General features: G+C 66.6%; 4 protein-coding genes across 7 annotated transcripts; 2 read left to right on the forward strand and 2 right to left on the reverse strand.

Moving 5' to 3' along the window:
• Positions 1 to 703: 703 nt before the first annotated feature.
• Positions 704 to 6,676, reverse strand: ACY1 (aminoacylase 1). 3 transcript variants are annotated; one of them, XM_049827103.1, is made up of 15 exons: positions 6,601 to 6,676; positions 5,210 to 5,347; positions 4,514 to 4,578; positions 3,906 to 4,010; positions 3,695 to 3,789; positions 3,428 to 3,504; positions 3,086 to 3,175; positions 2,785 to 2,841; positions 2,602 to 2,675; positions 2,450 to 2,499; positions 2,110 to 2,254; positions 1,959 to 2,027; positions 1,785 to 1,864; positions 1,446 to 1,572; positions 704 to 1,306 (listed from the first exon to the last, which is right to left on the reverse strand). In XM_049827103.1, the coding sequence occupies exons 2-15, from the start codon at positions 5,316 to 5,318 to the stop codon at positions 1,142 to 1,144; spliced, it is 1,308 nt and encodes a 435-aa protein (XP_049683060.1). In that variant the 5' UTR covers positions 5,319 to 5,347; positions 6,601 to 6,676; the 3' UTR covers positions 704 to 1,141. The 3 variants fall into 3 exon arrangements, with proteins under 3 accessions (XP_049683060.1, XP_049683059.1, XP_049683058.1); XM_049827102.1 differs by lacking the exon at positions 6,601 to 6,676 and having other exon boundaries at positions 1,446 to 1,506; positions 5,210 to 6,590; XM_049827101.1 differs by lacking the exon at positions 6,601 to 6,676 and having other exon boundaries at positions 5,210 to 6,590.
• Positions 6,677 to 6,913: 237 nt separating this feature from the next.
• ABHD14A (abhydrolase domain containing 14A) lies at positions 6,914 to 9,168 on the reverse strand. The gene is made up of 4 exons (XM_049827109.1): positions 8,405 to 9,168; positions 8,151 to 8,266; positions 7,571 to 7,806; positions 6,914 to 7,300 (listed from the first exon to the last, which is right to left on the reverse strand). The coding sequence occupies exons 1-4, from the start codon at positions 8,611 to 8,613 to the stop codon at positions 7,118 to 7,120; spliced, it is 744 nt and encodes a 247-aa protein (XP_049683066.1). The 5' UTR covers positions 8,614 to 9,168; the 3' UTR covers positions 6,914 to 7,117.
• Positions 9,169 to 9,192: 24 nt separating this feature from the next.
• Positions 9,193 to 12,202, forward strand: LOC126049954 (putative protein-lysine deacylase ABHD14B). Of its 2 annotated transcripts, XM_049827110.1 has the most exons (5): positions 9,193 to 9,446; positions 9,615 to 9,975; positions 10,151 to 10,392; positions 10,740 to 10,918; positions 11,332 to 12,202. In XM_049827110.1, exons 2-5 carry the CDS (start codon positions 9,768 to 9,770, stop codon positions 11,390 to 11,392), a joined length of 690 nt encoding a protein of 229 aa, XP_049683067.1. In that variant the 5' UTR covers positions 9,193 to 9,446; positions 9,615 to 9,767; the 3' UTR covers positions 11,393 to 12,202. The 2 variants fall into 2 exon arrangements, with proteins under 2 accessions (XP_049683067.1, XP_049683068.1); XM_049827111.1 differs by lacking the exon at positions 11,332 to 12,202 and having other exon boundaries at positions 9,197 to 9,446; positions 10,740 to 11,135.
• Positions 12,203 to 12,378: 176 nt separating this feature from the next.
• Positions 12,379 to 18,871, forward strand: PCBP4 (poly(rC) binding protein 4). Its single transcript, XM_049827108.1, has 13 exons — positions 12,379 to 12,529; positions 14,179 to 14,294; positions 14,648 to 14,671; positions 14,750 to 14,782; positions 15,054 to 15,170; positions 15,258 to 15,386; positions 15,626 to 15,754; positions 16,014 to 16,088; positions 16,256 to 16,300; positions 16,490 to 16,565; positions 16,953 to 17,005; positions 17,459 to 17,628; positions 17,980 to 18,871. The coding sequence occupies exons 2-13, from the start codon at positions 14,199 to 14,201 to the stop codon at positions 18,293 to 18,295; spliced, it is 1,263 nt and encodes a 420-aa protein (XP_049683065.1). The 5' UTR covers positions 12,379 to 12,529; positions 14,179 to 14,198; the 3' UTR covers positions 18,296 to 18,871.
• Positions 18,872 to 19,010: the final 139 nt, after the last annotated feature.

Raw genomic sequence — 19,010 nt, forward strand, 5'->3', positions numbered from 1 at the left:
CGCTCCATCACCACCGGCCTCATCCCTGCTCCCAGCCCGGCACGGCGGCAGCCTCGTTAGCCCCAGTCCCTGACGGCTGCAGCAGCTTTATTAATTAAAACAGAGGGCAGGAGAATGGGGGGCCCCGGCTCACCCCCAACCTTTTGTAGTGGAACAGCTCTGCAACTCCTCCCAAGCGGGGCAAAACCACCCCAATTCGGTTCAGCGAGCCCTTGCCTGGCCCTTGCCCCGGTTTCCCCAGGGAAGACCACAGGGGCGGGCGGCACAGCAGGGCTCTGGGACAGATCCAGCACCCCCGGGTGCTGGGGAGCTGCACGGGGCAGGTAAGAGCAAGGAGGAGATGCAGCCCACAGGCAGCTCTGGCAGATAAGCGGAGGCTGCCTGCCCAGACCCGCACGCTGACTGCCTGGACCGGAGGGTTTGGGGGAGCAGCACCACGCCAGGAGCTGATGGGAGGGAGGGAGCAGGATAAACCCGAGCACCGCCGGCTGCTCCTGCTCCCCCAGCACCCCGAGGCTGATCTGGAGCAGAGGCTCCCGAGGTGCAGCCCCACAGCCTGCCCGAGCAGGATTCTGCCCACAGCACCGTCCCCCAGCCTGATGAACCCCGGGGAGTGGGGAGCTGAGGAAATCCACAGTGCCTGGGCTTCCTGCAACCCCAGGGGCAGCGCCACAGACAGACAGACCCCCCTGCTCCTCCTGGACATGCTTACCAAGGAGATTTATTGACTTGCGTGGGGAGGACAGGCGGCACTGGTCCCAGCTCCCCCGGCAGGCGGGGAGGGCTGGGCGGGGAGGCAGGAGAAGGCACAGGCAGGCAGAGCAGGGCACCGGCCAGCCCCTTACCCCACAGCCAGCACAGCCCGAGGTGGCACAGGGATGGGGGAAGCACCACCGGCACCGGGAAAGGCTCTGCTGGCACCCAGGCAAGGGGGACGCAACCCCCAGGGGGGTGGCTAGGACCCAGATTTCGAGGGCACAGCCAGGACACTCGGCACAGCCAACACATGGGACGCAACCAACCTGGCACAGCTGGGTCCCCAGCACGCTGGCAAGCATTTGCTGCACCCACCCTCTGCCCCCTTTTTAAAGCCTCGCATCCCGCTGCTTAGCACCCCCCGTCCTGCCCCTCGCCGCAGCGCTCAGCCCTCAGCAGGCAGCGGGGGCACCGATGCCAGGGCGGGCAGGAGGCGGGCGTAGATGTCGATGCCCCGCAGGAAGACTTGCTCGTTGAGGAACTCGTTGTGGTCGTGGAGCAGCACCGGGGTACGGTTCATGGGCGAGAAGCCGATAGCGGGGTGTCCTGCCTGGAGATGGGGGGTACAGGGTGAGGCCGGGACTGGGACGGGCACTGGGTGCCCCCCTCTGCCCAAGCACAGCTCCTGCTTGGGGCTGCAGGTCTCACCCCAGGTCAGGGACCCACGGGTGGGCTGGCATCGCACTCACCGCTCGGATGTAGCGACTGTCGGTGGCAGCCGGGAAGATCTCAAGCTTGAGCTGCAGCTTCCTGCCAAGCGAGACTCTGTGTCGGCATGGGCGCAGGGGCAGCCGGGTCCCCTGTCCCCCTGCCACCCTGCAGGCAAAGAGAACGCACTGGGAAGGTCCCTCAGCCCTGCAGGATGCTCAGTACCATTCCTTTCGGGGGTGCACAGGGAGATGCCCCAGCACGGCATGAAGCATCTCCTCCCAACCCCTGCCGTGACACCAGAAACCCCGGGGGATCCCCCAGCTCCCACCAGAGGATGTCCCCACCAGGGTCCTGCCCTTCCTGGGGACACTACTCACATGTCCCTGCAGACCCCGCTGAAGGCTTTCCACCACGGGTCTGACTCCTCGGTGGAGGTGACATGTTGGTCCATGCATTTCTGAGAGAGGGAGAGGGCAGGTGAGGGGTGGGGAGGTGGGCACGCGGCAGGGGAAGGACCGGCACGATGCGCCCGGGTGGCCAAGACCCCTCACCTGGTGAAACTCATAGGTGACGCCATCCCCGGCACCACGGCACCACGCAGCCACCTGCTCCTCAAAGGCCTGCGGCAGAGACCAGAGGAGGGGTGTGAGCGGGGTACCCCCAACCCGCTCCCCTCCCAGGTGGGTCCGGCGTGGTGCCCACCTTCAGGTCCACAGTGGGCGGGATGCGGATGTCGAAGCCGGCCGCCATCTCGGAAGGCACCACGTTGAAGGAGACGCCACCCTCCAGCATGGTCAGGTTGAGCGAGGTGACGTCCCCTAGAGTCAGGCTTGAGTCGGACTTGAGCCTCGGGGGACGCAAGGGAGAGTCACCCTCTGCCACCCAGGGAGGAGGGGAAGCGCACCCCCACCCTGCCACCACCCCCAAATGGGGAAACTGAGGCACGGGGTAGCGGCGCCAGATCAGAGCCTGGCTTGGGATCCCAAGGACCCCCTCCATGGACCGAACTGAAGCCACAGCCATCCCACTGCCCGTCTCCTACCTCTGCTTCTCGCTCTCCCTGAAGGCCAGGAAGGAGGTGATGACTTTGTGCTGGGGAGGGAAAGGGCAGCAGGTGAGGACCAGGCCTGCGGGCAGGCGCCCAGCAGCTCCAGGGCAGGCGGGGGGCTGTGCAGGATGTACCCCCTCTCTTACCATCTTCTCGGCCGCCGTGTTGCTGATGAAGCGGGACCCATGCCCAGGGCTACCCATGCACTTCACCTTTATCCCTGCAGCAGTGGGGGGAGAAGGAGACGTTGAGAAGAAAGCCCAGGGCAGCACCGGTGCCCCAACACCTGGCAGAGCCAGGGATGGAGCGGTGGGCACGCAGTTACTCACACCACGGGCTCTTCTCGCCGTAGAAGACGCTGAACGTGTCAGATGGGCTGGCCAAGCCTGCAGCGGGCACAGATGGGGGTCAGCAGGGCACAGGGGTGCCATGATGTCCCCCCCTCTGCTCTGCCCTGGCAGCATTTCCCCTCCAGGCTGGCACTGTGTGGGTCACTGCCTGGGGGAACGAGTCCCCAGGAGGGTCCCTGGAAGCCATGCCAGGTGCCGGTGCCTGGGGGTTGATGCCAACAGGCAGAGGGGTGCATGCCAAGAGGAGACACATCCCTGTGCCAGCCATGCTACCACTCACCCTCGTCCAGGGCAAAGCCCACATTGAGCGCTCTGAACTCGGGACGCTGCACGAACATCTCCATGCCTTTGTGTCCGCCCACCTCCTCATCTGTGGGGGAGAGCCTGGCATGGAGGAAGGAACTGGGGCGTCCCCCAGCCCACCATCCCCAGGTCCTCCTTCCACACCGGCACACCTGATGTCCTCAGACATGGAAACCCCTCCAGCCTCAAGCTAGGGGAGCTCAAATTCTGGAGAGGCTGGCAGGGGTGTGCCCGGCTGCCACGCCGTGGGGAACTCCAGAGCATCACCCAGCTGCCAGCCCCTCCTGTCCCCCCAAGAGGGGACAACCTGGGGACTCACCAGGCACAAAGGTGAGGTGGATGGTGCGGGCAAAACACTTTCCCTCTGCCTTCAGCCTCCGGATGGCCTCAAGGTACCTGCGGGGAGAAGGTGATGCCTTGGCGTCACAGAGGAGAGGGGCTGGTGTGCTCCAAGCCACCCCAGAGTGGGTCAGGCGGTGGCATCCTCAACCCCAGGGACCCTGGGAGATGGTGGCATCCTGTCCTGCATCACTCAGGGGCATCCCCATACCGTGCCTGCCCAGTGGGCACAGAGCCCTCCACTCACTGGATGGAGACACACTTCATGTCCTGGGCACCCCGGGCATAGATGTTGCCTTGTGAGTCCTTAACAGCCTCAAAAGGTGGGTAGGTCCAGTGCTCCTGTGGGGAACAGCGGCCGTGACGGCAGAGGGGCACGGTGGGCACCAGCTTCCGTTCGCCTGCCACCCCCAGTCCTCCCCACCATGCCCATCCCACCCCTCGCCCTGTCCCAGCACCTCAAAGACAGGCACGACGTCAGTGTGGGAGTTGAGGAGGATGGAGCGCAGGCGGGGGTTCGTGCCCTGCCAGGTCAGGATCAGCACCACACGGCCCTGGCACACCTGTGGGGCGAGGGCAGGATGTCACTAGGGTCCCAGCTGGGGACAGAGGAGCTGGAACCCGCAGGCTGGAGCCAGAAAACCTGGGAAAAGCTTCTTGATGCCACCTGACAGGTCACCCCTTTCTCTGCTGGGAGAGGACAGGCAGCGGGAGCAGGTGTGCCTACACCCCCAGGAGCCATACGGAGCTGGGTGCGAGCTCCTGGCTGCAATTCAGATAGAGGAGGGGAGACAAACCCAGGAGTCCCCTGGGACAGCCAGTGCCCAGCAGGAAGGACGTCCCGAGCCAACGTGACCCTGCTAATCATAGCACAGGCGGCTGCAAAGGTCAGCGGGGACTAGCTGGAATACAGGCTTAAGGAAGGGCTCAGGTCAGCAGAGGATTACAGGCAGAGGCGATTCACTCCTGCCCAGCTCCGGTGCGGCAGACAGGGGAACAGCCCAGTCACTAAGGTCCTGGGCGCAGATGGATGGATGGACCGGGGTTTGCTCCTCGCCTCGCTCACCTCCACTTTCTGGCAGGCCAAGCCCAGGTTGGTGCCGACGCACTCCAGAAACCGGACAGCAGCATCTGGGGAGGAGCGGGGATGCCCGAAGTTACGCTGGGATCTCTCTCCCCTCACACTGCAACCCCCCAGGGACCCCAAGGCTCTCTGGGGCTCCCAGGCCAAGCAAAGGGGTGACCAGAGAGGGCAAGTGATGGAGGTCCTGGGCACGAGGTGGCCGGGAGCAGGGACAGGAGCAGCTCATCACCATCCCTTTGGGGCGAGGACTAGGGGAATGTGAAAAAATAAAAACTGAAGTGGGCGAGTTCAGGGGGGGCAGTCCTCCATAGGAGTTTTCAGAGTTCCTCATCAATAAAAAAATCTTGATGTACTTTAGTGGGAGGATGGAAAAGTTAACGGAAGGAGATCTACAGGCGGTTATCACAAGCATCCGTCCCAGAGCCAGGGCAGCGTGGAAAGGGAGGACCCTGGGGCACAGGGCTGGAGGAAGCAAACAGCAGCTCTGGGTGCACTCGAGACGTCCCTGCCCCAACTGAAGGCGCCAGCAGAGATAAGGCACAAAGGTGTTCACTCCTTAACACCACAATCAAAACAGCCCCGGCACAGGACTCGGGCACCTGGGTCCAAAGACCAGAGCTGCAAAGCTGCATTGCCAGATCCCTGCACAGCTCCCCGTCCTGTCCCCCCCATCCTCACCATAGTCAGGTTTAGGGTGGACAGTGTCGATCCTCAGGTACTCCCGGAAAAGTGTAACCGAGGGGTCCTCTGAGGCCCCCGTGCTCTTCCCGGGCTTCCCAGGTGCCATGTCAGGCCAGGGACCAGGGCTGCAAAGCTCTGGGGGAAGAGTGGCGAGATGGTTAATCACCCACCGGCCCCTCCAAAGTCCGCCGGCAAGCTCGGTTGTCACAGAAACTGAAGTGGGACGGGGCAAAGGTCTCCTTGGTGTCAGTCCTGGGACGCCACCACCATGGGAGAATTCCCCCCCACTTGGGTACGGGGGCAGGATGGGGTATGCCCCCCACACCATCCTTTCATCGTCCCCCCAAAGTGCATGTTCCTGCCCCAAACATGGTGCCAGGGCACGCTGTGATGCCCAGGCATGGGGTGAGATCCAGGGAAGGGCTAGCTGGAGCATAGGGGGCTAGCAGGGAGGAAAGGGAGGCAACAAGGTGGGGAAAGGGGTTATGGCAGGAAGAAGGGTGTATGGGAGAGTGGCACACGGTAGTCAGGGTTCCCGGGGGTGCTGGGGGAGTGCAGGCAGGGAAGGCAGGATGCAGGGGGGTGCAGGTAAGGAAAGGGGGACACTGCCTACTTAGGGGGAGCAGGAGAGGTGCAAGGAAAGGCACGGGGGGTGCAGGGAAATGGGGACGGTGAAGGGGAATCAAGTGCTTACAGAGGACAGAGGAGCTGAGGGGGGCCACAGGAGGGTGACAGGCTACTGGGTGAGGGGTGCTGGGTGGCCGGAGAAGCAGGAGGATGTGGGGTGCTTAGGGGCACATGGGGGTGCAGCAGGACAGGCAAAGGGCAATACTGGGGGGTTATGGGAGTATGGGGTGCAGAGAGTCTATGAGAGGGGTGCAGGGGGATGCAGGGGTACTGTGGCTAGGGGTGCAAAGCAGCACAGGTGGGGTATAGGGGTACCATGGCTGGGGTGCAGGGAGGGGACACAGTTGGGTGCAGGGGTGCTGCAGCTGGGGTGCAGGGGCACCATGGTTAGAGTTGTGGGGAGTGCAGGGTATGTGGGTAGGGATCCAAGGGTACTGTGGTTAGGGGCTGGGCAAACAAGGGGCAGGATGCCATCGTTAGGCGGGCAGGGTGCAGGGTACCGTGGTTAGGGGTGCAGGGGGATGCAGAGTACCGTGGTTAGGGGTGCAGAAGGGTAGAGGAGGGGTGCAAGGGGGCACGGGGGGTGCAGGGTACCGTGGTTAAAGATGCAAGGGGGTACGGGGGGGGGGGTGCAGGGTACCATGGCGAGTGGGCCGGGCTTGAGGGGGGGGGGGACGAAGGCACCGGGGCAGCCCCCCGCGGGCTGCCGGGCGCTGCTGGCCCGACCCTGCTCCCCGAACCCCCGCCCGCCCCGGCCCTACCTCCGCGCTGCTGCCGCCGCCGCCGCCGGCGCCTGCCCGGCCCGGCCCGGCCCGGCCCCGCTCCGCCCGCTCGACCCCGCTCCGCTCCGCCCCGGCCCGCCCCGCAGCCGGCAGCGGGCAGGAAGCGGGCAGGGGGCGGGCAGGGGAGGAACGGGGGGCACCGGATGGGCTGAAAGCCGGGGCTGGGGGGTGAAAGGCAAGGGGAAGGTGGGCAGGAGGCAGGCAGGGGGTGGGCCGGGCACCCTCCTGCCCCACGCTAGAGGCAGAGAGATGGGGCCGGAGCCCCCGCGGCGCTTGGGGACACATGCAGAAACCAAGAGCAGCATCAGTTTATTGGCCTGGTGACAGATGACACCCTGTCCTGCCAGCAAGGGACACCCTCAGTCCCATCCCCCCTGCCACCCTGGGGACACCCCAAAAGAGAACAGCGTCCCTCATGCCGGCCACCTGTGCCTCCCAGTCTCACGGGATGCCCCGGACCCCTGTCCTCTGCTCGGCAGAGGGGATGAGGCAGCGCTCACTTCAGCTGGCGCAGGAAGCCCAGCAGGGCCCGGTGGAAGTCCTCTGGCTTGTCCAGGTAGCAGGCATGGCCGGCGTCGGGCAGCACGGCCACGCGGTGCCTGGGGAGGTGCCGGAGGCTCTGCAGGGCCTGGGGACCCAGGCTTGCATCGCGGTCGCCGTACAGGATCAGGGTGGGCGTCTGGATAAGGGGAGAGAGAAAACCAGAGCAGTTGTCAGAGGGGGAAATGGCCATCATGCTTCCCTGGGCTGTGCCCACCTCCATCCATCACCGCGAGCGCTGCAGAGCTGAGGGAAGGCAGGTGCCAGCCCCTGCCATGAGCTGGGAGAGGCACAGGTCCCCCTCACTCACCCCAGAACAGGGCCACCCTCCATGCCACCCTCCAGCCAGCTGGCCCACAAGGCTCGCCAGCACCCAGGGACTCCCCAGGAGCCCCACAACCCACCCTACCTGGACGCGGCGGTACTGCTCAGCAGCATAGTCCTTGGTGCCCACGGGCGCAATAGGCACGAAGCCAGCCAGCCGGTCCCCTTGTGCCAGGAGGAAGGGCAAGGCAAAGCGGCCGCTCATGGAGGGGCTGATGAGAACGGGCCTCCTCATGCCCAGCTCCTGGAAGACACGGTCCAGGAAAGCCACCCGGCCCTGTGCTGTGGCCACCATCTCCGCTGGGGGCGAATCCCCGTAGCCTGGCATGGGGCAGAGGGCACAGGGTGGGCACGGGGCAGGGGGGATTGTGCAGCCTGCAATGGTCTCTCCCCCTGAGGCTCAGCTGGCTTGGCAAAAATTGGGCACCCGATCAAGCCCCGGCAGTTGTACAGCCACAGCCACGTGCCAGCTGGACCGAGCCAACCCCAGCCAAAGGGTTTGGGTGGCCATGGAGGTCGATGCCCCGGGGCAAAGCCAAACCCCAGGCACACTGCCCCCAGGACCACTGCTAGCTGCCTAAAGAGGTCCAGAGCCCAGCAGTGGCTGAGGTGAGGGACTGGAGCTGCCCAGAGGGATCAACTTAAGCGCAGTGCCATAGTCCTACCGGGCAGATCTATTGCGACCGCACGGTAGCCTTCTCCGGCGAGCAGCGCCAGCGTGCCCAAGGCCTCCCACGTCTTGGAGGTGAACGCCTGGCCATGCAGGAACAGGACATCGGGCCTGCGGTGGGGAAGACAGGTGGGAAGGGGGTTCAGGGAAGGTGCCGTACCCGCGGCCATGAGGGCTGGTGGGAGACCGATCCCCAGGGCCTGTCACCCCCCACCTTCCTCTGCCACAGGAGCCGGCGGGCTGACCCACCTCCCGGGGCTGGCAGTGCCGCCGGCCTGGGGCCCTGCAGAAACCTCCCTGTAGAAGACGGGGGGCTCTCCGGCAGCCATTCCCGTCCGTGCGGTGGCGTTGGCCGCCGGCCGGCCCCGCTTCCCCGCGTCAGGGTGCAGGAGGTAGAGGAGGAAGGTGAGGAGCGCCCCGAGGAGCAGCAGCCCCAGGCGGCTGCGGGCGAGCGGCATCTCCGCTCCCCCTGGAGAAGGAAAATGGCAGCGAGGGGCTGGAAGCCCCAAACCCCACCGCTGCGGGGGGGGTGGTAGGGCCCAGACCGCGGTGCTCTCTCCTCAGCTCCGGCCCGGCCTGCGCGCCCCGTGCCCGGCGCTGGCAGCCCCGCTCGGCCGCGGCCTCCCGAGCTGCCGCTGGCTCCGGCCGCCGGCCCCGCCGCCCCTCAGCTCCAGCCGGGACATGCGGCCCCCCCGGCCCCGGCCCTCACGGCGCCGCGCCCGCGGCCCCAGGCTCCGCCTGGCGGGAAGCCGCGGCGCTGCAAGGCGCCGAGGGCTGTCAGCCGAGGGCCTGCCCGCCGCACCGAGACCCCGGCAGGGCCCCACCGGGCCGGGGTCGAGATCTCGGGAGAGAACGGCCGGTGCCGGGAGAGGAGCCCCGGCTTGGCGGGGCTCGGCGGGGACTTGGCGGGGCTCGGCTCAGTTCGGCAAGGTCTCGGCGGCGCTCGGCAGAGCTCGGGTAGAGCTCGGTGGGTGTCGGCGGAGCTCGGCTACGCTCGGCTCTACTCGGCTAGAGCTCGGCTCGGCTCCCCTAGGGCTCGGTGGGTCTCGGCGGAGCTCGGCTGCGCTCGGCTAGAGTTCGGCGGAGCTCGGCTGCGCTCGGCAGACCTCGGCTCGGCGGGGCGGCGGCCGCGCCCAGGGCGGCCCCGGGCCCTGCGCTCCGTGCGGCGGTGCCACCGCTCCCCCGCGCCCCGCCCCGCCGGCCTTTGGACCCGGGGCACAGCACCCCCAGCTCCGTGGGGCGGCGGGGAGCGGGAGGCGAGCGGCGGCCGGCACTGGGGGCGGAGGAGCAGGTAAGGGCCGCCGTCCCAGCGCTGGGTGGGGAAACTGAGGCGGGGGCGGACCGTGAGCCCGCCTGGCGCAAGCGAACAGCCCCGCGCACCCAGCCCGGGGCCGGCTCCCCGCCGGTGCTCCCCAAAAAGAAGGTGATGCCAGTGTAACCCCCTCCTTCCCCATGCCAGCACCCCAACACCACAGCCTGCCTGCCTTCCTGCCACTGCCGGGCCTCGACGCCGGGACGCCAGCATCCCACCGGGGCCGACCTTTCCGGTAGGCTGCACCGGGCCCGTTTCCACCTCTCAACCCCTCCTAACTGCTCTCCCGACCGCCCAGGCATGGCCACCCCGCAGCTCACAGAGAGCACCATCACGGTGGAAGGCCAAACCCTCTTCTACCGCCAAGCCCAGCCGGCTCAGCAGGCACCAAAGCTGACGGTGCTGCTGCTGCACGGCATTCGCTTCTCCTCCGACACCTGGCTTCAGCTGCAGACGCTTGCCACACTGGCCGAAAATGGCTATCGAGCTGTGGCTATCGACCTGCCGGGTAAGGGGTGGTGGTGAGCACAGCCCCGGAGCAAGGTGGGGGCCGGGGGAAGCCGATGCAGCTGCTCAGGTTCATGGTGCCGGGATGGCAACTCCGGCATCCTGCTGTGCCGGCTTCTCCCGGTTGTGAGGCGGCAGAGAGTGTGACAGGGCAACTTCTGTCTCCCATGGCTCAGGGCTGGGGCGCTCGAAGGATGCCGTGGCCCCAGCACCCGTGGGCCAGCCGGTGCCTGGGGCTTTCCTGAAAGCAGTTTCGGAGGCTCTGTGCCTGGGTCCGGCTGTGGTGATCAGCCCATCGCTCAGCGGCATGTACTCCCTGCCCTTCCTCTTCCAGCACAACCACCTGCTCAAGGCGTATGTGCCCGTGGCGCCCATCTGCACGGAGAAATTCACAGCGGAGCAGTATGCCCAGATCAAAGTATGGCCTGGAGGGAGATCAAGGGAGGTTGGGGAACTGGGAGGGGACGGTGAGGAGGGAACCCTAGCACTGAGGTTGGGCAAGGGAAAGACCAAACAGGCCAGAAACCCCGTTGCCACTGGAAAAGGGGAACATGATGGTGAAGGAATGTGACAGTGGGGTAGCAGGAGGGAAAGTGGGGACGTTAGGAGACCCAGGAGTCTGAGCCTCATTTTCCCCTTATCATGGTGGGTGGGGGAGAAGGGCAAGTGTCTCCCTTCCATATCCTGGTCCCAGGGTGTCCCTGGCCAGGAGAAGCAGGTACCTGGGTGCCATTGGTGGGCTCAGGGTGTGTTCCCCCTCTGCAGACCCCCACGCTGATTGTGTATGGGGACCAGGATGCGGAGCTGGGGCAAGCCAGCCTGAACAACCTGCGGCACCTCCCCGAGCACCGGGTGCTGGTGCTGCAGGGCGCCGGACACGCCTGCTACCTGGACAAGCCCAACGAGTGGCACTGCGGGCTCCTGGCCTTCCTGCAGCAGCTGGAGTGAGCAGGAGGGGCTGTGTGGAGGGGCCCACGGGGTAGGGGGACGTGGCCAGCCCACCCACCCCTCTGCCTGTACACACACCCTTGCACCAACCCAGCTGCTCGCCCGGCATCCCCACCCAGCCCTGCTGTGCCACGCCGAACTCATGCCGGCATCACCGCCTCCCTTGGGACCAAATAAAACCCCAAGCTCTGCCACTGCTTTCCTGCCACCTTCCTCCTGCTGCTTTCCACCTTTCCTGCCTCCTTCCCTGATCCCCACCTCCTCCACGGCTGCCAACCCACGTACGTTTTGAGGGGTGACAGCAGGGGAGGTGCAGCCACCGAGGGATGGGACATTTGGGGAGCGTTGCCCTGTGGGTAGGCGAGTGCCAGCTGCGAGGCCGCTGGAGCCCTCCCATCACTTCTGGCAGGAGCCCTGGGAGCCTTGGAGGGTGCCCGGGGAGCCCTGAGGCTATGTTCAGGAGCAGGTAGGTCCCCCAGGGTGGTGGCACCCATGACCCCAGCCTGCCGGCCTCCTCTTCATCCTCCTCTTCCTCCTCCCACCCCTCCTGGTGTGCACCCAAGCCCAGGGTAATCCACAGGGGCTTAAAAGGGAACCGACAGCCCCGTCAGGCTCCTGCCGGCGACGGCAGCAGCCCAGCGCCCCAGGGAGGCGGGGGGGGATTTACCGAATGAGTGGCTGCCGTGAACAGATGGGGGGGCGGGCAGGGAGGCCTGACACACGTCTGGCTGGACAGACGGGGGGACAAACCCCCTGCCTGCCACCTGCCTCCCCCCCCCCCTTTGGTGCTGCTGCACCGGGTACTCGGGGGCACAGATGGAGCCGGCAGCGGGGTGCCTCCCCAATGCCCCCCCTTCCCCAAGCCTGCCTGGGCTTTAGCTGCTTACGCCAGGGCCCAGGAGGATTTAGTGGGGGAGGTGGGGGGGGGGGTCACTTGCCTGTGGGTGCAGGATGTGCCTGTGGGGGGCCATGGGGCAGTGCTAGGGGTGCAGGAGCTGGTCCCTGCCCTGACAGTAAGGCAGGATGCCTGTCTGCAGCATCCCTTGCCCCCTGCCTGGTTCAGGCCCCCTGTTGCAGCCCTGCCCCCCCCCCCCCATACTGGGGTGCCTCCTGCCTCTCCAGCCCTCCAAGCGCTCCCCCCTAGCAGCACCCCTGGGTGCCAGCGGGCCCTGGGGTGCCAGCCGCCCCGTCCCTGCCCGCTCTGGTGTCCTTGAGCCCTCGAGCCCTGCCAGCTGATCGGCTTCCAGGAAAAAAAAAAAAAAAAAAAAAAAAACGCAATTACAAAGAGGGGCGATGTGTGAGCCAAAGGGGGGGGGGCGGGGGGGGGCCAGGAATGTCCCCAGCGGTGGCAGATGGCCTTACCCAGGGTGCATTGTTCCTTTTAGTGTCTCTTATCCGCTGTAATAGGATCCCGGAGGGAGGGATGTGGGAGAGGGGAAGAGCGAGGGGGGCCCCGGCGTGGACCGGGGTGGGGGCCGGGGCTGCCAGCCTGGCCCTGGCCTGTCAAGCGGCTCATTGTTCCTGCCCCGGGTGTCACTGGGCGCCGCCGGGGACAATGTGGCACTGAGCGGGGTGGCCGGCGGCGGAGGGACGAGGCGCACGGAAAGGTACCCGCCAGGCCACGTTCCCGCGGGGGCCGGGGGGATTGGGGCGGCCGGGAGGGCGAGTGGAGAAAGGGTTCCCCTGGGGCGGGGTGGGGGCTTCCTCCTGTTCTCCCCCCTCTCCCCGACCCCGGTCACCTCCCTTTGCCACCCGAAGGTGCCCCGAAGGACGGGCGGTGCCCAGCTTCCCGGCTGTCCCGACGCCAGCAGGGGCAGGTGGCCTGTGCCCATCACCGGGGCCTTTGGTGACCCTGCCAGCCTGGCTCACCTGGGGGGAGGGGGGGGGGGAGCACCCCCCTGCCCGCGGACGCCTTCCCCCTGCCCCCCCCCCCCCGCCATTGCCTGTGGCAGTGGGGGGGACACCCGTGGCCCTGCCGCCTCCCCCCCTGCCCCACCGCCAGCCTCGTCCTTCTCTCCCCGGCGGGATCTTTTGTCCCCGGTGGGTCATCCCCGGGGGGAACGGGGACCCGGGCTGGCTGCCTGCACCTGCCGGCACCGTGCACGGCTCCGGACTCTGCGGGGAGAGGGGGGTTACGGGGGGGTACATTCCCCGCCTTCCCCGCCCCCCCCCCCCCCCATTTCAGGCTCCCCTCCATGGGGAACAGGAATATTCCCCTTCCCCAGCCTTTCCCGCTTTCTCCAGCCCCCGCTAACAGGGGGGTGAAGAAGGGGCATCCAAACCACCCCTGGGGTGCAAGCCATAGCACTTAGGAGATGCAGAGGTGACCAACCTGCCCCCCCCCCCCCATTACCCTGATGCAGGAGATGTGCCATAGCGGTGGCGAGTCCTGCCAGCACCTAAAATAACCACCCCCCCCCGCTCCCCCCCCACCATGCCCGCAGACACGGGCCCCAGCCCCAACACGGGTGCTTTGTTTCAAAGCCGCTTGGCATCGCCCGGCTTGCCGGGAGCCAGCGGTGCTGCAGCCGCCCACCCGTGCCCGGACACACGGCGATTGTCCTCCTCCCAGCCCCGCGCTGGCACCACGGGGCCCCGGCCACCCCCGTCCCCAAGGCACAGGGTCCGGGGCGGGGGGGGGGGCCTGGGGTGCTCGGTGTGTGGGGGGCCACAGGACGCAGCGACATCGCGCGTCGGGCATCGCGCTGTGGTTCGCGTCGGGCTGGCGGTCTCCCCCAGGAGGGTTGCCTCAGTTTCCCCCTGGGCTTTGCGCATGGGCAGGGGGAAAGGGAGGAGGAGGAGGAGGAAGGCTCGCACAGCCTGCAAGACCACCCAGGCCACCTCTGCTCCCCCCGCCCCGTGTGCCACCGTCCCCCAGCAAGCATCTGCAAACCGAACCCCCTCCCTTCCCACGCTTTTCCCCTTCCCCCCCCAGTATCCATCCAGCTCCTGGCTTTGTGAAGGTGCGGTGCCGGCCCCAGCCTAGGGCCGTGTGTGGGCCAGGTTGAAGGCAGCTGCCTGCAGGCGCAGGCAGACATGCGGCAGCGGGTCCCTTTTGGGGAGCTCCCAGAAGGTGTGCAGGATGCCAGTGGGGTACCACGGGGCTGTGCAAGCCTCCCCCGCCAGAGGAGGGCACAGTGCAGCCCCTGCCTCGGTTTCCCCACTTCCCAGCCATAGGTGCTTTTCAGGCTGCAGATTTGGAGGGGGGGAGTTAGTTGGGGCCTCCCCCCTTTCTGGAGACTGCTGTGTCCCACAGGCTCAGCTCGCCCTCCCGCCATGGCATCGCCGGACGGAGCCAGCGGTGTGGGCAGCAGCCCCGAGGAGACGGAGCTCAGCATCACCCTGACCCTCCGCATGCTTATGCATGGCAAGGTAATGGCGGGGGAGGGGGGGCTTGGTGCTGCTCGGGGGGGGTCAGCAATGCCCAGAGCCGGGGGCCATGCTGGAGCACCAGCTCCTTGCCACTCCCTGTTTTTCCTCTGCACTCCCAATCCCCCCCGGGAACAGCATTCCCAGAAAGATTTCTTCCCCCATCCTAAGCCAGGGTGAGGCCGGTTCCCATGCCCCAGTGTCACCAGCAAGCCACCCAGTGTCCCAGTGGCCACAGGGCAGGGCCCGCCTGTTGCCCGTTGGCCAGGCTGTGGGCAGAGGAGGCAGGCAGGGAGCTGATGTGGCGGGCAGGGAGCTGCCTGCTGACGGGGCCACCCTCATCTCTGCCTTTGCAGGAGATCGGCAGCATCATCGGCAAGGTAAGATTTGGGATCTGGGGCACCACCAGCCCCGGGCTCCCCTGGACCTGACCACCCGCCCTGTTCCTCTCCCTGCAGAAAGGAGAGACGGTTAAGAGGATACGAGAGCAGGTAAGGGTGTGCGGGTGGGCTGTCGGGTCCTGCTGCCTGTCCTGCCTGCGCCTGGTGACTCCCACGTGCCGAGCCCTGGCCTCCCCCATTCCCAGGTGGACCCTGGGGAGACAGGGCTGCACTCCGGGGAGGGCTGCCTGGGGCAGGTGGGAGGGGGAAAGCCCAGGTCTGCAGGCATCAAGGCCACCCCCAGTGAGCCGTTCCCTGGGGGGGGGAACACATCGAGCTCAGGGCCTTCAGTGTCCCTGATGGGGTGTGACACTGTCCCCAGAGCAGCGCACGCATCACCATCTCAGAGGGGTCCTGTCCCGAGCGCATCACCACCATCACCGGCTCCACCGACGCCGTCTTCCGTGCCGTCTCCATGATCGCCTTCAAGTTGGAGGAGGTAGGCAGCCCCCCCCCAAGTCCTGCCAGGTACCCCTATGCCTGTGGACTTCTGGGGGTCCAACGCTGTGTCCCCCCTCCCTCACAGGACCTGGGAGCGGGGAGTGATGGGGCAGCAGTAGGCAGAGCACCGGTGACGCTGCGCCTCGTCATCCCGGCCAGCCAGTGCGGCTCACTCATTGGCAAGGCGGGAGCTAAGATCCGGGAGATCCGGGAGGTAAGGCTGAGGGTGCCCTGGGTGCGGGCTCCCCTTTTCCCCTGGAGGGTACAGAGCCTTCAGCTCCGGGGCTGCCACGATCCCGCAAGGTCCATGGGAAGTGATGCAGCAGTGGAGCGTCAACTTGCGGGTCCTGCAAAGGTCCCTGGGGGCTCAGGAGGGGACAGGCAAGGTGTGAGGTGCTGAGACCCAGGGGGGAGTGGCTGAGGGACCCCAGCATCTCCCTTTGCCCCCCCCAGAGCACAGGGGCACAGGTGCAGGTGGCCGGCGACCTGCTGCCCAACTCCACCGAACGAGCCGTCACTGTCTCAGGGGTGCCGGACACCATCATCCAGTGCGTGAGGCAGATCTGCGCGGTCATCCTGGAGGTACCTGCCGAGCCCCACACCCAGCCTGGGGAGGCACGCGCTGCCTGCCCCCCCCCTCCTCAGGGCTCCCTGTACCCACCTGGATCTGGGCACTGGGGTCCGTCTCCTCGTGCTGAAGCCCATAAGAGCACCCTGCCTCAGCGGTGCTGGGGGCCATGTCCAGCTTGTTGGGGGCATGGGGGGCAGAGGGGGTCCAAGGGGCTGCAGGGGCATTCGACCTCATCTCTCATCCCCTCCACCTCCTTCCCTCCCTCTCCAGTCGCCTCCGAAGGGGGCCACCATCCCCTACCACCCTGGCCTCTCCCTGGGCACCATCCTGCTCTCTGCCAACCAGGTAAGGGGCCGCAGCCCCCTCGGGGGCATGGGGTGGCCGGGTGTCCCAGCCTCTGCTGGTGAGGGGTGACTCTGGTGGACTCAGGGTGGCCTCCCTGCCCCAGCGGGGTGGCCTGAGGCAGGGGTCCCCACCTGGCCCCCCACTGATGCCCCTTCCTTCCCTCCCAGGGCTTCTCCATGCAGGGCCAGTACAGCGGGGTCTCTCCCGCGGAGGTGAGTCTGTCCCTTGGCAGCCCACCCCGGCTCCTGTGGGCACTGGGTCTGTGCCCACTGGGATGGGCGCTGCTGGGGATGCCTGTCCTGGGAGGCGCTGGGTGCCAGTGTCCGGCTCCAGGAGGGGACAGGGGATCCTCTGCTGTCACCCCTAATGCCGCCTTCCTCCTCTTCCCACTGCCTGGGCAGGTGACGAAACTGCAGCAGCTGTCAGGGCACACGCTCCCCTTCACCTCCCTGGGCCACGCGCCCTCCATGGTGCCAGGTGAGCATCTCCCGTGCCCCCCCCAGGGCTGGGGGTGTGGCGTGCCCCTCCTGACCCACCCAGCCACCTGGACCCGATGAGGGGGTCTCCAACCCCTGCACCCTCTCCGGTCTCAGCCACCCTAGCATGGCTACCTGCTCCCCTGAACGGCCCTGTCCTTGATTTCCTGGGGTCCCTGCACCCACCAGAGCCCCCCAACCCTGCAGTGGGGGAGCACCAGCACCGAATTGCCGATGGTGCCTATGCTGGATCCTCCCTGCCTCTCCCCAGGGATCCTTCAGATTTGTCCCCAGGGCCACTGACTGCCCCAGCACGGGGCTGGGGTGGGGGCATGGAGCTGCTGGAGACCCACCCCCCCACTGCTAACATCTCTGTCTCTCCCTCCAGGCCTGGACACCAGTTCCCAGAGCAGCTCCCAGGAGTTCCTGGTGCCCAATGACGTATGTTGTGGGTCCCAGGGATGGCGAGGGAGACCACAGCTTGCCCCCACCCACGTGTCCCACCCCACAGCCACTTTGCAGGGGCCAGCACCCACCACACCACACAGGGGAGGCTCTGCCTCGGCCACCAGAGCTCAGGAGCAGGAGGGGCTGCTGGGGCAAAAGCATCTGGAAGAAAAAGGGAAACTGAGGCACAGGAGGGGGAAAGGGCTTGGCCAACACCGAGGAAGAGCCTGGGGATGTGGCAGTCCAGTGATACCAGCCACGGGGGGCTTGAGTGAAACCAAAAAGCAGGGTCTGCCCAAGGAAAGCAGCGCCCTGCCCTTCTGGTGCCTGCCTCAGTTTCCCCAATCCTCCCAGGCATAAAGGGAGGCTGGGTGAGCCCCTGGGAGCTTCCTGCTCGGTGTGGCTCCTCCAGCTGCTCCCAGCTCACCCTGGTCCCTGCCCCTCCAGCTCATCGGCTGCATCATTGGTCGGCATGGCAGCAAGATCAGCGAGATCCGGCAGATGTCGGGTGCCCACATCAAGATTGGGAACCAGACCGAGGGCTCTAGCGAGCGGCACGTGACCATCACGGGGTCCCCTGTCAGCATCACCCTGGCTCAGTACCTCATCACAGCCTGGTAGGTGCCAGCCTGGCGGGGACACATGCCGACTGCTAGCGAGGGGCGGGCACCTCCCCAGCACCCCAAAGCAGCTTTTGGGGGACACCCCCACCCCAGCATCCTCAGGAATTATGAGCTGAGTGGTGGTTTGACATCCTGAGATGGTGGGTGCATGACCCAAGACCCCACTGGGTTTTAGCCCCAGCTTTTTAGCCCTTCCCAGCAGGATGCCCAGGATGTGCCACGGAGACCTGTGCCAGAAGGAATGGGGTGCATGGTCTCTGAACCCTAAGATGGTCAGGTTGGGGCGGCGGACCCACTCTGTCACTGTGGTCCTCACCACCCCATCCTTCTCGCTCACTTCCCCAGCTTAGAGACGGCCAAATCTACCTCCCAGGCGCCACCGGGCCCTGGCTCCATGGACCTCGGCGTGGGCTTCTCCCAGCCCCTCACCCCCGGCTCTGGTGCGGCACTACCCGCCGTCGCCCCGGCCCCCCCGGCCCTGCTGGGCACCCCCTACACCATCTCACTCTCCAACTTCATCGGTCTGAAGCCGGTGTCCTTCCTGGCCCTGTCCCCGTCCTCTGTGGCGGGTCCCAACGGCGGCACCGCCACCTACACGACCAAGATCTCGGCGGCCAACGGCACCAAGAAAGCTGACCGGCAGAAGTTCTCACCCTACTGAGCCCCGCTGGCGGCTGGGCGAGGGTGTCTGGGGTGCCACCCGGTGCCAAGGACACCTTCCCGCCACCCACCCTGTCCCTCAGCCCCTGCCAGGCATCCCATGCCTGGGGTGGACCCCCTTGCCCCCCATCCCAGGGAGGGGAAGGGTCTTCCCGGCGGCGATACCCGCTGGAGGAAAGGGCTGCTCCGCTGCCTGCTGCCCGTCTGGCAGCGCTGTGCCCCCCTCCCCGATTTTCCTGCACAGGGACCATGTGCCCTGGTATTGGGTGGGGGGGCTGTCCCTGCCGGCCCGGGGTCCCTTCTCCCAGTGCCCTGTGCAGGGGTGGGAACTCCACCTCCTGCCCCTCGCCCTGCCCACCCTGCCGTCCCGCTCCTGCTCACCCTCCGGCTGGCACCCAAAAGCCGGGTCCCACTGGATGAGGAGCTGCCTGGCCTCTCTGGGGGTCCCCCTTCCCCTGGCTCTGGTGGGGGGCCCTCCCCGGGCCACTCTGGGGCAATCGCCTCCCAGCAACCCCCTCCAAGAGCCGGTCCCTGCTGGCTTGGAAATGCTGTATATATAAGTCTATATTTTTTCCTCCTTTGTAACTTATCAATGGTTTAATAAAAAGATAAAAAATTTACAAGAAAAAAAAAATAATATCCCCCCACCCTGGGTGGAGACACCCACACACACCAGGGGCAGCCCCAGCATTTGAGCCCGCGGGGTGGTGGCCAGA

The sequence above is a fragment of the Accipiter gentilis genome, chromosome 23 (genome assembly GCF_929443795.1).
Source record: "Accipiter gentilis chromosome 23, bAccGen1.1, whole genome shotgun sequence".
Classification (NCBI taxonomy): Eukaryota; Metazoa; Chordata; class Aves; order Accipitriformes; family Accipitridae; genus Astur; species Astur gentilis.

Bases quoted from the DNA above. Each gene is read 5' to 3' on its own strand.
- ACY1 (XM_049827101.1), bottom strand. From the start codon at position 5,648: ATGCTCCAGCTAGCCCTTCCCTGGATCTCACCCCATGCCTGGGCATCA. The intron at 4,579-5,209 runs GTGAGGATGGGG...GCTCCTCCCCAG, and splicing joins CCACCCTAAACCTGACTATG to ATGCTGCTGTCCGGTTTCTG. The intron at 4,011-4,513 runs GTGAGCGAGGCG...CTCGCCCCACAG, and splicing joins TGGCCTGCCAGAAAGTGGAG to GTGTGCCAGGGCCGTGTGGT.
- PCBP4 (XM_049827108.1), top strand. From the start codon at position 14,199: ATGGCATCGCCGGACGGAGCCAGCGGTGTGGGCAGCAGCCCCGAGGAG. The intron at 15,171-15,257 runs GTAGGCAGCCCC...CCTCCCTCACAG, and splicing joins TCGCCTTCAAGTTGGAGGAG to GACCTGGGAGCGGGGAGTGA. The intron at 16,089-16,255 runs GTAAGGGGCCGC...CTTCCCTCCCAG, and splicing joins TCCTGCTCTCTGCCAACCAG to GGCTTCTCCATGCAGGGCCA.
- LOC126049954 (XM_049827110.1), top strand. From the start codon at position 9,768: ATGGCCACCCCGCAGCTCACAGAGAGCACCATCACGGTGGAAGGCCAA. The intron at 9,976-10,150 runs GTAAGGGGTGGT...CCCATGGCTCAG, and splicing joins TGTGGCTATCGACCTGCCGG to GGCTGGGGCGCTCGAAGGAT. The intron at 10,393-10,739 runs GTATGGCCTGGA...CCCCCTCTGCAG, and splicing joins AGCAGTATGCCCAGATCAAA to ACCCCCACGCTGATTGTGTA.
- ABHD14A (XM_049827109.1), bottom strand. From the start codon at position 8,613: ATGCCGCTCGCCCGCAGCCGCCTGGGGCTGCTGCTCCTCGGGGCGCTC. The intron at 7,807-8,150 runs GTAGGACTATGG...GCCCCATGCCAG, and splicing joins GGTCGCAATAGATCTGCCCG to GCTACGGGGATTCGCCCCCA. The intron at 7,301-7,570 runs GTAGGGTGGGTT...CCCCTTATCCAG, and splicing joins AGCAGTACCGCCGCGTCCAG to ACGCCCACCCTGATCCTGTA.